This window comes from Erpetoichthys calabaricus, chromosome 4 (genome assembly GCF_900747795.2).
Source record: "Erpetoichthys calabaricus chromosome 4, fErpCal1.3, whole genome shotgun sequence".
Classification (NCBI taxonomy): Eukaryota; Metazoa; Chordata; class Cladistia; order Polypteriformes; family Polypteridae; genus Erpetoichthys; species Erpetoichthys calabaricus.
Genome location: NC_041397.2, coordinates 160,998,690 through 161,014,537, shown reverse-complemented (window position 1 = coordinate 161,014,537; position 15,848 = coordinate 160,998,690). Strand labels below are relative to the sequence as shown.

The following is a 15,848-nucleotide window of genomic DNA, read 5'->3' as shown; positions in this document are numbered from 1 at the left end:
TTTGCTCAAATGTAAGAGTTGTACGGGATATGTGTGAGGAAAGTGTGACTATGGTGAGGTCTGCGGTAGGTGTGACGGATGCATTCAAGGTAGAGGTGGGATTACATCAGGGATCGGCTCAGAGCTCTTTCTTATTTGCAATGGTGATGGACAGGTTGACAGACGAGATTAGACAGGAGTCTCCGTGGACTATGTTTGCTGATGACATTGTGATCCGTAGCGATAGTAGGGAGCAGGTTGAGGAGACCCTGGAGAGGTGGAGATATGCTCTAGAGAAGAGAGGAATAAAGGTCTGTAGGAACAAGACAGAATACATGCGTGTAAATGAGAGGGAGCTCAGTGGAATGGTGAGGATTCAGGGAGTAGAGTTGGCAACAGACAAGACAGACGGATATCAGCAAGAGAGAAAGGGAAAGTCTACAGGACGGTCGTGAGACCAGCTATGTTATATGGGTTGGAGACAGTGGCACTGACCAGAAAGTAGGAGACAGAGCTGGAGGTAGCAAAGTTAAAGATGCTAAGATTTGCATTGGGTGTGACAAGGATGGATAGGATTAGAAATGAGTACATTAGAGGGGGGCGGCACGGTGGCGCAGTGGGTAGCGCTGCTGCCTCGCAGTTGGGAGATCTGGGGACCCGGGTTCACTTCCCGGGTCCTCCCTGCGTGGAGTTTGCATGTTCTCCCCGTGTCTGCGTGGGTTTCCTCCAGGCGCTCCGGTTTCCTCCCACAGTCCAAAGACATGCAGGTTAGGTGGATTGGCGATTCTAAATTGGCCCTAGTGTGTGCTTGCTGTGTGGGTGTGTTTGTGTGTGTCCTGCGGTGGGTTGGCACCCTGCCCGGGATTGGTTCCCTGCCTTGTGCCCTGTGTTGGCTGGGATTGGCTCCAGCAGACCCCCGTGACCCTGTGTTCGGATTCAGCGGGTTGGAAAATGGATGGATGGACATTGGAGGGTCAGCTCAAGTTGGACCATTGGGAGACAAAGTCAGAGAGGCGAGATTGCGTTGGTTTGAACATGTGCAGAGGAGTGATGCTGAGGATAGAGCTGCCAGGCAAGAGAAAAAGAGGAATGCCTAAGAGAAGGTTTATGGCTGTGGTGAGAGAGGACATGCAGGTGATGGGTGTAACAGAACAAGAAGCAGAGGACAAAAAGATATGGAAGAAGATGATCCACTGTGGCTACCCCTAATGAGAGTAGCCGAAAGAAGAAGAAGATACTATTTGCTCAAAAACATATCTTCTTTTGTGTGTTTTATTGTTCTTTGAAATTACAGGTAGAAAGTAGTTTTGTTAATAGAATTGGTTTGAAATGGTTAATGAACTGATGGCATCCAACTCGATACAGTACAAAATTTAAGAATTGCCTGTTCTCCTTGCCACTTTTTCCTACAAAACACTAATCATAATAGTTATAACCCTTCTCCACTCTGAATTCTTACTCACTTGATCAAAGTCTGCCTGCATATGGTATCTTTAAAAACACTGTTTTTTTTGTGTGTTTGTTATGCTGCAAAATGTCGAGAAGCCTCCATATACAGTAATCCCTCGCTATATCGCGCTTCGCCTTTCGCGGCTTCACTCCATCGCGGATTTTATATGTAAGCATATTTAAATATATATCGCGGATTGTTTGCTGGTTCGCGGATTTCTGCGGACAATGGATCTTTTAATTTCTGGTACATGCTTCCTCAGTTGGTTTGCCCAGTTGATTTCATACAAGGGACGCTATTGGCAGATGGCTGAGAAGCTACCCAACACTTTTCTCCCTCTCTGTTTCTCTGATCCTGACGTAGGGGGATTGAGCAGGGGGGCTGTTCGCAAACCTAGACGATAGGGACGCTTGTCTAAAAATGCTGAAAGATTACCTTTACGTTGCTACCTTCTGTGCAAGCTGCATTCTGAAGGACATGCTGCACGGTGCTTCGCATACTTCAAAGCTCAAAGGGCATGTATTGATTTTTGACTTTGTTTTTATCTCTCTCTCTCTCTCTCTCTCTCTCTCTCTCTCTCTCTCTCTCTCTCTCTCTCTCTCTCTCCCTGCTCCTGATGGAGGGGGTGTGAGCTGCCGCCTTCAACAGCTTTGTGCCGTGGTGGTTCGCATACTTAAAAGCCAAACAGCGTATTGATTTGTTTGCTTTTCTTTATCTCTCTGACATCTGCTCCTGAAGCAAACTCTTTTGAACATGAATATATGTTTGCATTCTTTCAATTGTGAGACGGAACTGTCATCTCTGTCTTGTCATGGAGCACAGTTTAAACTTTTGAAAAAGAGAAAAATGTTTGTTTGCAGTGTTTGAATAACGTTCCTGTCTCTCTACAACCTCCTGTGTTTCTGCGCAAATCTGTGACCCAAGCATGACAATATAAAAATAACCATATAAACATATGGTTTCTACTTTTCGGATTTTCTTATTTCGCGGGTTGCTCTGGAACGCAACCCCCGCGATGGAGGAGGGATTACTGTACATAAATTTCACACAAACAACTGATATTTATTAATTTACTATTAGTGGACATTCTGAACAAGATGAATTCTAAAAATTAGTTAACTTCATGTTTTATGAGCTTCATGTGTGTTAATTTCTGAGTTTCACTTTATAAAAAGATATTTTCTTTCTAAAGTGGGGGGGGGATCATTTGGAAACATAGCATGCATGTTTATGAAATTCTAAAATGAAGTTATTTTTATCTGTTGGTTTAATAAATGTAAAATAGTCCCATTTAAAAAGGAACTATCAAATTTCTCTATTAGAGAATTTAGAAAGCAAAATTTTGACTTGTTTGCTATTTTTGGAAATCCTTAAAAGTACACCTTGGCTACCTGCTTTTAGGTTATGTTAGGCGTGATCTACATTTATATTAGTGCAATACTAGGGGGCCTGCTTGCTTCGCTCGATAGCCCCGGGGGCGGTGTAGGGCACCCTCTATATCGCGGCTGAGCCACTCAAAGGCTATTGGGGTGTTCCTTCGTTAGAGAAAGTGATTGTATTTAAAGTGATTTTATATATAGAAGAGTATGTGGGACACGGGTGAAAGAAGGCTTGGTCCTTATTTATTACAGATAGAAAATCAGTTACTTGAGTATTTCACTACAACTGTCTATTTTAAGTACCAATGAATAATAAAACATGGTAAAAAAGGAAAACGTAATAAGAATGTAATAAAAAGTAAATAAAAAATTAAATTACATTTAAAGCCTCATCAATTCAATATTATGAATTACTTTATCCTCTAACTTGCATTCTATAAAGATTGCTTTTTTGCATTTCTGTTTACATATTATTTGAGATATTTTTCCCTTTTTCATTTATTGGACAATTCTCTTTGTTCTTGATTTCTATTATATGCAGTTGTTTTTTTCTTTTTTTGTTTTCTTTTTTTCAACGTTTATTATCAGCTCTTGCCGCTTTTTCTATTGCTATGTAAAATTCAACATTCTTGAATAGATAATTTGCTTTTCTGCCTTGCAATTCTAACCAACTGTGTTGAAAGGCAGGTTAGCCCAGAGAGTGTCACAGGGTGCTATGGAGAGAGGATATGCCAGTAGGAGTAATGACAGGGCTAGCAGTGTGGAAGGGAGTGGTCAAGGCTGAATAACGTGGACACGACAGAAAACCTTTTTAATATCATAGAGAAAGCTGAATATAAAATTCAGGAATTTAACTGAGTTTTGACTAAAATATAAGTAAAAGATACAGAGACATTTTAAGTAAAAATAATTAGATTTAAACATTCTGTGCCTAATGCTGTCGATTAGGCTCTCATTCCCCAAGATCCTGAATGGAATTAAAAGAATTTGAGAATGTTACAATATTTATACTGATACAATGACAAAATGTGTTCTAGTCTTAAAACTACCGTGTATATGAAAAGTTGTTAGCAAAAACAACGGTGGTTGATGTGCTTATTTTGCATATAAGTAACTGTTCAGTTGACTCAGTGTAGTTTAAAAGCTAGGAAACAAAGTATTATATGTTTTAGAGTGATTTTGACAAATGTTGCAACCAGGGTTGTGGTGTTGGTATGCAAAACCTTTGACTTCAGCCAGTATACCATACTGGTCAAAAATTTGGGGTAACCCAGAAATTTTCATGTTTTTGTTAGAAATTAATAAATTTTTTATCAAGACACCATTAAATTGATTTGAAAATATAGCCAAGGCATTGCTAGTGTGTATAATGGCTATTACAATTTGAAATGTCAGATTTTTAATTTATTATTTGTATATTGACAACCTCATTTTCTGCAGCAAAAGCTTCAGTGTCCTAATGGTAAACTCCGTTAGCTTATTCTTAATTAGTCATGTGTTAATGCTAACTTGTTATTAGAGAAACCTTTCTAACTGCATTAGCACCACTGATTCCTGTTATTCTGTTCACTTGTCTTACAAGGTATTAGCATACATAAATTTCAGATCTGGGTTCAAAAATGGCCAAAATTAAAGAACTTTCTTTAGGAAACATGTCAGCCTATTGTTGTTTTTTTTTTTATTATTCCATATAACAAATTGCCATGAAACTGATGGTTTCATACAAAGGTGTTTATTACTGTCTTGAGAGAAGAAGGCAAACTGGATCTAACCAGGATAGAAAAAGAAGGGAATGCCCAGTTGAGAAACAGACTTGTTCTTAACATTAAACAAAAAACAAAGCTCACAAAAATAAAACAGAGGTTATATTTTTATCAAAATGCTAGAAGAAAAATCTAATTTAAATTAGGATACATTTAGTCGGAGTTGGTACATTTTTTACCAACTTCGACTTCAGTAACCCAAAAATTCCTTCCAGCTCTTTCATAGCCTTGGTTGCAACACAGCAGTTCTGGGCATTGAATAGTTTTCTCTGGGTTAGGACATTTGTTTTAGAGAAAAACGATGTGTCTAGGTATTTTTGTAGTCTGTTTTATAACAATAATTCTTTAATAATAATTCTTTGCATTTATATAGCGCTTTTTCTCACTACTCAAAGTGCTTAGCAATTGCAGGTTAAGGGCCTTGCTCAAGGGCCCAACAGAACAGAGTCCCCTTTGGCATTTTACGGGATTCGAAACGGCAACCTTCCGATTGCCATTGCAGATCCCTAGCCTCGGAGCCACCACTCCGCTCAAAGCATAAGGTGAGTTCTTGTAGCATTGTCCACCTGCAGACGTCTCCCCTCTTAACTTCTGATAAATGCATAGTTACCATTGTGCCAGTACACATTCACCTTGATTGTAGAATCTGGTTAGTCTGACTGATTATGATGTTAAGTAATATATTGCCCTAGAACTGAAGTACACTGATTATCTGAGCTACAAATGTTTTTTTTTTTAAGTTTCTAGTGTATGCACTAGGAGTTTATAAACCAGAGGTCCTTATTAACTTTACCGGCATGTGGTGGGTGGTGAGAGAGTTAAATGTTTGTTTCAGTGGTTTAAGATTTATGATTTAAATTGTGCATAGATTATATCCAGAAAATAGTCTGCTGTGTCAAAGATACACTGATTTGTGTGCACCTTGCATGATGCCTTCTGAACAGAGTTGTTAAATAGTAACAGTAAATAAATAGTAATAGGTCTCTTGTTGTATATGTAGATTGGGAAGTGCCAGAATGGTTGCCCAAGTCTAGGAGGAGAATGACCTGTGAACAAATCTGTTACAATACATCCAAGGAGTCGTCTTTATTTTATGTGGTTTTGGAGTTATTCTGCACCTCTGATCACTGACGTGCTGTGCAGTATCCCAGCCTATTGTATTATAATGGTAGTATAAATGCAGATAATTTGTTGGGGATTACAGTGATCCCCACTGTATCACAGTTCAGCTATCGCGCCCCTACTATATGGCGTAAAAATTCAATAAGTGCATCCTATCTGCAGTGTACTTTGCAGCTAATTCATAACAAAGCATACGGTTTTCAGCAGTCACTACGGTAGACAGAGTTTCACGTTACAGTACCCAGTTGATTTCTTACTAGGCCCGTTATTGGCTGAAAGAGGAGACTCAACCAATCAGAGCAGGATGTTCATTCTCTTAGGCTCTGATTGGCTGCTGCTAACGTGGTGTAATCTCGCAAGAACAGCAAGCGTGTGTCCCCGACGCATCTCAGTTCTCTGTGTATCGCATACCTTGCTTGTGGTCCGATTGTTGTGAGCAAACTTTTTGTGAACTTTTCGTTCTGTTTTAAGCCCTACGATGGCTCCCAAGCGTCCTGCATCTTCTAAGAAGGGAAAGAAAGCGTTACACGGATGTGGCTCGCCATTACGGCTTGAATGAATCGATGGTGCACTACATTATTATTATTATTATTATTATTATTATTATTATTATTATTATTATTATTATTATGTTACTCATACCCTTAGCCCGACATCCACATATCATATATGTTTACAAACTGTGTTATAATAAGTTTACATGTGTTTAAAGCATATTTTAAGGCTTAAACTATAAAAAAAGTTTATTTATATTGTCTTTCTATATCGCGGATGTGTCTGGAATGTAACTTCCACAATAGGCGGGGGATCACTGTACTATGTCATGATAGGCCATCTTGCTTATTTGCTGCTGTTTATTATCGTAACTACATTTTTAAACAGTTTTTTTCAAAGGCATGCCCTTGTTTCATATCTTTTTTTCTGTTATTTTTTAGGACAGGGAAACTTTTTATGTTTAGTGGTGGGGAATGGGGACTCTTTCTCTCTCTGTTAGACTAATTAATAAATATAATGCTTATCATTTGAACGAAACACAGCAGAAAGTAGACAAAAAGAAAAGTGAAATGAGTATCAGCAGAACCTGGGTTTGTAGCCATAACAATGGAACATTCAATGGAAATCTGCTTAAATGGCTATTCATTTGCTGACTTTTGACATTGTTGTATTAGTTTTTGACACCTATATCATAGGAATTATTGGTGTCTGAAGCATCAAGTTGTTTTTTTTGTTGGTAATCTTTTACTGTCTCAGACATCAGTTTTTGACATATTTATTTATCACAGAATGTGACTTAAGAATAAAACTTTCTTGCTTCAGTGTCAAGTTTCAATTCACATTAAATTTTCATTTTGTCATTAGTTAATTACTCTTCAGAATTTTAATCAAATCCATTAAATAACCTAATGTCCCTAATTTGGTTTTTTTTACTCCCATTCCCTTAAAATGTTAAAAGAAATTTCAAAAACTGTAGTACTGTATAGGAAATGATCGTGTTCAAAATAATCCAATTTGAAAAGGATGAACACATGGAAAATAAGAGCTTTAAAAAATAAACACATTTATTATTTCTTATCTAAAGTAAAACTTCTGCCGGTGTCTGGTCATTGCTTGAATTTATGTGTACAAAAAGCAGAATCAGAGTAACTTTTAATGGATGGTTTTTCTCTTAATTACCCAGTGTTCACATGAATAAATTGAGGATGACCTTTGTTTTAATATAATGTTTGAAAAGGTAATTACCATGCAAACAGCAATCAATTAATGAATTGTATCTTAGAAATTGAAGTTCTTACGTATACTCCTCTAATAATGCCTCACCGCACCAGAGACCTAGGTTTAGATCGAGGCCCAGGCACTTTCTGTATGGAATTTGCACTTTCTCTCCATGTGCGCATCTAATTTTCATGGGCACCCAGATTTTACACCCCATACCACAGACTTACAAGTAAGGTTTATTAGCAAATATCAACTATTAATGTGTGACAAAATGTGGGTTTATATGACAGTATGCCTTTTGATGGAATACGGTCTCACTCAGAATTGTTTCCTGACTTTTGCTTTATGATGTCATTGTAGACTTCAGCACCCAGCGACTTCGGAAGAAAGGCTTAAAAAATGAATGGACTATTTTGCCAAAATATTTACTGCTGTGGTTTACTATGTGATGTTTTTAAATATATTGGCTAATTATTCAAAAATCTTATGTAATATTAATAATTTATTTATATTGCAGGTTTTTTTATCCATCTATAATCTAGATGTAGTGATAAGCTACAATGGGAAAAAAGAGAGTTAAAGAAAAGCCCACTGATAAGAACCAGCCATCAGCTATTTCAGGTAAATAATTAGGTATCCACAGTAGCCTTCAGTAAACTTCATCCCTAAAACGGGAGCGAAAGATAAGTCCTCCTTTATTGCATAGGGAATATATACACACACATATGTATGTATGCAATATAATTTCAGAATGTTTTTACTGTGTTGTGTTGAAAACTAAATAATAAATACATAAATGGTAATAACTATAAAAGAAATACTGAAGAGTTTGTAATTAAGAGACCATTTTTAATGCTTGCATCAAGTATCCTCTATATTATTTATCTGTACAAGCAATATTCATTGTGTAGTTGTTTTCCTGGTATGGAAAATATTTCATATCTGGAACTGTTATTTTAACAGCAAGTTTGTGTAATTTTATTGTTTTTGGATTTTAACTTTGTTCATGGGTTTAATTTGTTTCACAGTGCAAGGTTTGAATTTCTGATTCATACTCGTAGCTCCTAATCAGGGTTTGCTTGGAGTGAAATAAGTGAGCTCTATCATATAATCAGTTAGGTTAGGTTTAATTTATGATTATTTTTTTGTAAAAATTATAACAAAATGAAACTCATAATGCAAGTAAAACCACTATACGCAAATGAAGAAAAAACAAAAAGCCATTCAAATAAAGGGGTCACTGTAGTGTGCAGCTTATTATGCCTCATGTTGATAATTGTTGCAGGTAGGGATTGGGCTAAATATATCTTGATTTACATATAGAAGCATGCTGTGTGGGCAGAAATCTATACTAATGTATAAATAATTATGCATATAGGAACACCTTTTAATCTGTCAGAGAATGAGAGCCCTTATAGGACCCATTTTCATTAGGAAAAGGGAAGATACTTCTATTTGGCTTAGACCAAATTGGCTGCACAAAACATTCTCAGCTACTGTCTCACACTGACTTAAGCAAGCAGTTGGGAAAGACTCAAACATTTGATCTTCTATATACCTAGAAAGTAAAATTAATTTGTCTAGTATGTGTATACCTAGCAAACTTAACAGATATTAAGTGGAATCAGCCTTGATTTAAATTGGAATTGGTGGTGGAGGTTTGTATATTTGTAGTTGCTGTATATCATTCCATTTGGGGGTCCTATACATAATAAAAGGTGTTTCTGTAGTGGGTGTGGCAATGCACTGTATCAGTTGTGCTCCTAACCCCCCCACCCCTCTCTCTCTCTCTCTCTCTCTCTCTCTCTCTCTCTCTCTCTCTCTCTCTATAATATACCTGTGTTACCTATATTTCAAACTTTGTGATTACAGTGTTTGCTAGTCAAAAATAGGCTCAGTAAAGGACTGGCACAGGAGTTTTGGTGCCAAGTCATTTACCACTTTATGTTAAATGGAACTATCATGCCAGATGTTACTATTTAAGTATAATATGAATATGTGTAACAAAATTCTTATTCAATGATTCAATGATATTTAACTGTTTGAAACTGAAAGTTTGCTTTTCTTTTTAACATTTTAACACTATATTACTCTAGATGTGCTATACAGTATTTCAGTGTTTTACAGATCTTTCTTGCCCATCACCCCAAAGACTCACACATACAGAAATTCCATCCATCCATCCATTTTCCAACCCATTGAATCCAAACACAGGGTCACGGGGGTCTGCTGGAGCCAATCCCAGCCAACACAGGGCACAAGGCAGGAACCAATCCCGGGCAGTGTGCTAACCCACCGCAGGACACACACAAACACACCCACACACCAAGCACACACTAGGGCCAATTTAGAATCGCCAATCCACCTAACCTGCATGTCTTTGGACTATATGTAAATTTGATAGTATCCGTATGTATGGTGTTCGCGTCAATACCCCGTATGTATGGTGTTCGCGTCAATACCTCTACTCAATACAAGTTAGAAGCATGAGTAATGACGGCTGGGTATTAATAACCGTCATTGTTTAAATTTTAGCTGATCTAAGATCTAAAATGAGTGACAATTGCAACGCAGCGGCAGCGGAAAGGATGCATACGAAACGAAGTCGCATGACTGACGAGGAACGTAGACTTGCTAATGTGACCAAACGTACACAATGTGCACAACAAACGGATGAGCAGTGTGCGGCTACAAATGCTACTAACGCTGAAAAAAATTGTGCAAATTGGACACAAAGGACAGATGAAGAATGTGCGCTACAGAATGCTACTAACGCTGAAAGAAATCGTGCCAGCCGTGCACAAGCGACTGAAGAAGCTCGAGCAGCCGCAAATGCAGCATGGGTTGAAAGACATCGAGCAACCCGTACCTTGCGGTGTGAAAATGCTCAGCGGCACGGCATTGCCATGTGCAATCACACAGATATTAATGAGGACGAAGTTCCAGAGCACCACTCTGGCGCATTTGACAACCTGTGCAAACATTGCAACTCATTCAACTTCACCTGTGAGAACAAGCAAGGTGGAGAATGCAATTGCTGCCATAAAGGTCGAGTTCGAATTAACCCTTACAGATACCCTGACAGTTTTAAGAACCTGTTGACATATTTAGACCCAGACTCCAAGCACTTCTTGGAAAATATCAGAAAGTACAACAGTGCATTAGCCTGTGCATTTATGGGCACTCAAATATCCCTGCCTCCACGCCATGGTCCATATTGTTACAGAATGCATGGCCAAATATACCATCAATCTGGACCCTTGCACCCCGGAGAGGGTGAAACACCAAAATTTGTTCAAATCTATATATTAGAACAAAATCATTTCAGGGACTTAAAAAAACAAAAAATTCTTTGCAGAGAAGGTATTGATTTCACAAACGTAGAATTTGTAGCCCAAATCAGTCGGGCTCCCAGTCGCTAGTATGTGTGTGTATGTATGTATATATATATATATATATATATATATATATATATATATATATATATATATATATATATATATATATATATATATAATATATATAATATATATAATATATGGAAGTGTTGATCCTTATCCCAGCCACTTAACACTAGCAGCAGATTGCTCCAGTGTGTGCTGAAGGCCACATATAAATGTAGCGATGGGGACGATATCATCTGCATAAAGCAACAATGTTACCCCTAGCTCCTCAACTCAAAATCATCACATCCTCAGATGCGCCTTGATATCCTGTCCACGATAAACACAAACAGGATTGGCGACATGGCACAACTTTGACAAAGCCTGACATCTACAATAAATGAATTCAACTTGACGGTATGTATTCACAACTCTCACTGCATTCATATAGGTAACAAGTGTAGTATTCATGATCAGCTCTGTTACCCCATATTCCTGTAGCACCTCCCACAACACATGCCAAGGTTCACAGTCCTATGATTTAAAAAAAAAAAAAAAAAACACATATAGATTGGGGCATCATATTCTTTATGCACCCTCCAGCAACCGTGTCAGGGAGAAGAATCGGTGTACTGTTCCATGGCCAGGACGAAATCCACATTGTATCTTAGGCTCAACAATTGAACAGATTGCTCTATCCATAAATATTCTTTGTATTTTGAAAGTCTCTAGGGAACTCCTGCCTGGATTAAGCTACTAATATGTTTCTTTTTTCCACTTACATTATGTTATTACAGTGGATCTGTTAAAAAAAATCATCACAGTCATCCTAGGTGTTGACCGTGACATGATTTTAGATAAATTAAGTTTATTTGCTTTTTCAGGTTCTCCCTGTAAACACTGCCACAAGTCTACTGATCAGAATCTGCTTAAAAAGAAACTACAAGTTGGCCAATTCCTCATTTGCCAGGATTGTGAAGAAAGTGTGAACAAAAATACAGAAGATGTAAAAGAATGCTCTGAAAGCAGTGGAATTTGGATTTGTCTCCGATGTGGTCATCGGGTAAATATCTACATTATTTGAGTGTATAGTTACTAACACTTCATTTTGAAATGCAATATTTGATACAGACTGTTGTTCTGAAAAAATAAGACTCCTTCATTTAAGACTTAGAAGGCATCACTCTGGATTGTTTCTTGCAAGGTTACTTCATGGTAAATCCATATGCTGTCTTAAATATGAAAAAAAAAAAAACATTTGGGTCATCCTAGCTGTTCATCTGAATACAACAGGCTTGTGTGTATAGTTCTTCTTTTTCAACTCGCAGAGACGATATAGATCTTAGATGTTACAGTTTTGTTCTTTGCTGCCCAGTGTGTCTTTTATAGAGGAAAAGGTGGGAATAAGAATGATTAGGAACTTTACTCTTGCCTTTCTGTCCCTCTTTTTTTAGTGTAGCATTAGCAATGGACATTTTTCTGCTTTTTGATAATTCAGTACAGAGTGTGTAAGATAGGGCGGCACGGTGGCGCAGTGGGTAGCACTGCTGCCTCGCAGTTGGGAGACCTGGGGACTTGGGTTCACTTCCCGGGTCCTCCCTGCGTGGAGTTTGCATGTTCTCCCCGTGTCTGCGTGGGTTTCCTCCGGCGCTCCGGTTTCCTCCCACAGTCCAAAGACATGCAGGTTAGGTGGGTTGGTGATTCTAAATTGGCCCTAGTGTGTGCTTGGTGTGTGGGTGTTATTGTATGTGTCCTGCGGTGGGTTGGCACCCTGCCCGGGATTGGTTCCTGCCTTGTGCCCTGTGTTGGCTGGGATTGGCTCCAGCAGACCCCCGTGACCCTGTGTTCGGATTCAGCGGGTTGGAAAATGGATAGATGGATGGGTGTGTAAGATAGGAATAGTATCTGGCAGCCCAACATAATTTTTGAATCACATGTATTAGAGTAGTCTTGCCAGTATTATAAAACTGCTATGCTTAAAAACAACAATTGAATGTTTGCTATATTACTTGAATGGGAGACTGCCACTGACAACCCGTTAAGACTGTGATCAAAATGAAACCCAGATAGAAATATTAGAATATTTTAATAATCGTGACAAAAAAAGTCATTTCAGCCCAACAAACTCATTCATGCTCTTCATGTAGGTTGTCCAAAGTAACATCAAATCAAGAATTGAAGGTCCTTAAAGCTCTGCTATACTCCACACTACATTATGTATTCCATGTGTCTATGGTTCATTGGGAAGAAAAGATTCCTCTGGACAGTGTTCACCTCTTCCCTTGTGCTTACTTCTGACCATGACCCACCTATTGTTACCACTATGATTTGGAGTCTTCTCCCGTGACACTTAGAGGGTGAATGCTATTTCCCTAAAGTACATCTGGGCAAGAGCTGCCAATTCTTTAGTGCAATGCAGGCTGGCCACCCCTGCCTTGAGTTCAGTGACTGAGCTCGTGTTCTTGATCAGCTGTCTTATATAAGATTCTGGAAACCAGACTTCGCTGAAGCCAGCTTCCAAAAAGTCCAGTATCGTACAGGAACTGCATCATACTGGCTTCATAAATAAAATTTGTTTGGCTGACAACTAAGCCCTTTTAACGTCAAATATTATTTAATTGTGAATTTACCAAACTAAAGGAAATGTTTAATACATAATGGGCCTCTGTAAGCTTCTGCATTGACTGTTCAAGTTGCTTTCACTACTAAATGCTTACTGTTTTTTGCTGCTGTCTTACTTTAAGCTGCCTGCTAACAGTGTTTTTTGTTTCTTGCTAGACTATCCCTTAAGCTTGTCCGTTTCTATAAGAAACTCTCTTTACCGCTTCCTTTTTTTAACCCAGTGCAACTATAAATACTATAACTGTCTAAAAGTCACCTTTTTAAAATGTGCTCTTTTAGCCCTGCTTCTAGCATATGTGTTCACAGGCTTGCAATAGTTCTAGCCCAGTTAGCAACTAGTAATCTTTTACTTTCTTCTCTACTGGCAAACCCACTCACTTATTTACTTTTAACAGACACAAAACTGGTTAATTATTAATTTGCTGCTCTGCCAGCTTCTCCAGGACCGCTTATGTCACCCCCCTCCTATTCTCAAACTTTAAATGGGTAAGAAGCATGGCTTGCTGGCATGGAATGCCATGTGTGTAGTGGGTCAGTTTTGGTAAGTAGAACTGGTGCTGTAGGATGAACTGAATACCAGGTTAAGATGGCTGATGCCGACCCTCATCAGATTCCAGAAAGGTTGTTGGTTGCTACGGGCAGCAGAACTGTAGCCGTGGAAGTCGGAACCCCTAAGGAGCGTGTAACTACTCACCTGCCAAATCAACCAGCCTTCAAAATGGGTGGCATAGTAGTGTTGGGCCCATAACTGGCCTTCGTCAGCACTGGAGACTGTGAAGGCTAAGCCAAGATGAGTAGGAGGGCCGCCATGATGCACACCAAAGGAGATGGCCCGGGTGGAGCCTTCTTGGGTGCAGATCTGGATGATAGCAGAACATACAAAGCTCAATAATTATTAACTTGCTGCCCGTAGCTTAAGTTTATACAAGTGATTCAGATTTGAGAAGACCCTACACATATTTGCACTGTCCTTTGCTCCTGGATAGTTGAGAAACAGCAAAAACTCTCCTAAAGGGAAAAAGAACTACTTGATCCCTTTATGGCAACCAAACACAATGTTTTAAGAGCAACCACTTCATTGCATATCAATTTTCACACACAAACTGCAGCATTACTCACTATAATACAATAGAGTTCTTGTGTGGTTTAACCTGCAGTTAAAGGTGTGAGCCTGGATGTCTTTCTTCAACACTTCGTGGAACACACATACAGTGGAACCTTGGTTCACAATGTCTCTGAACACGTACAAATTGGGTTACGACCAAAAAGTTTGCCAAACTTTTGCATCTGTTCACGACCACACATTCGGTATACGAACAAGCCAGTTTCCCTCCCTTTTGGTTTGTGCGCCCGACGATTTCCGCACGTGTTCGGTCACTCCCTGTGCATTCCCTGTGGAGCGAGAGAGAGAGAGAGACAGCGAGAGTAAGCAAGAGACAGCGCGAGAGAGAGACACACACCTGTGTGCTAGAGAGAGACACGCACACATGCGAGAGAGAGAGGGCTAGCAACATAAGGCCGAGAAGGCAGTTAAAGAATGCACCGAGCTTGTTTTTAAAGAGACTGATTCAAGCATTGTTTTAACCTCGTTGTATTTAATGAAGACTTTTTTCTATTGGATTTTAACATCCACTTCACTTCTGTTTACAGCGATTGGTTCGTAGTGTGCATTGTTGCAATGTTACTTTTCTTGGTTGTTTATTAAATTACGGATTTTTCAAATGTTCATTTTTTTTCCCTGTGCTTAAAACTCATTAAAAAAAAGTGTTTTTAGCGAGCGGTTCATAGCGCTATAGCGCGAACTCTTGCAATGTTAGTTTTCTCTGTTGTTCAAGGTTTTCTCAGTGTTATTCAATGTTTTTACATTTAGTTTACTATTACGTGGTGCATGCTATGGTATAATTAACTATATTTGTGCTTAAAAATCTTTAAAAAAAATATATTTACATACAGTTCATACGGTCTGGAACGGATTAATTGTATTTACATACAATGCTATGGGGGAAATTACTTCGGGTCATGACCAAATCGGGTTTCGACCAGAGTTTTGGAACGAATTACGGTCGTGACCCAAGGTTCCACTGTACCTTGTATCCTTTAGAAGAAATTAACAATGAGTTATTTGTCTTGTCACTAAGTTAGTACTATTGACACTTGTCCTCTAAGTATCAAATTCACAATACAAATATCTGTACTATTCAGTTGTACCAATCATGAAGTACACAAAGACTTTAACTGCTTCGGCTTATACAAAATTCTGGTTGGGAGTAATTTTATGTGTTCTTTCCACAGGCAGCTCACAGGAAGGTTTTGCTGCAAACTATAAAAAGTATTAATAACTTTGTGGAACACTGCTGATGAGAGAGATCAGTCCTCCCTTTGTTCTTAAATGATCAAAAATCTATTTCACTCAGCTACACAAGATGTTTCTTTT

The 15,848-nt window shown here is 38.6% G+C and overlaps 2 protein-coding genes across 2 annotated transcripts in view; one reads left to right on the top strand and one right to left on the bottom strand.

Annotated features, from left to right (window-relative positions):
• Positions 1-15,848, top strand: part of usp16 (ubiquitin specific peptidase 16) — a 182,743-nt gene that overhangs the window by 22,408 nt on the left and 144,487 nt on the right. Inside the window, exons 2-3 of the mRNA XM_028790464.2 lie at positions 7,927-8,030; positions 11,677-11,855. Of these exons, the coding sequence (XP_028646297.2) occupies positions 7,970-8,030; positions 11,677-11,855 (240 nt within the window). The 5' untranslated portion in view covers positions 7,927-7,969. The remainder of the gene's footprint in view (positions 1-7,926; positions 8,031-11,676; positions 11,856-15,848) is intronic.
• The window catches only part of LOC127527343 (craniofacial development protein 2-like), a 68,863-nt gene that overhangs the window by 1,726 nt on the left and 51,289 nt on the right, over positions 1-15,848 (bottom strand). The window lies entirely within an intron of this gene.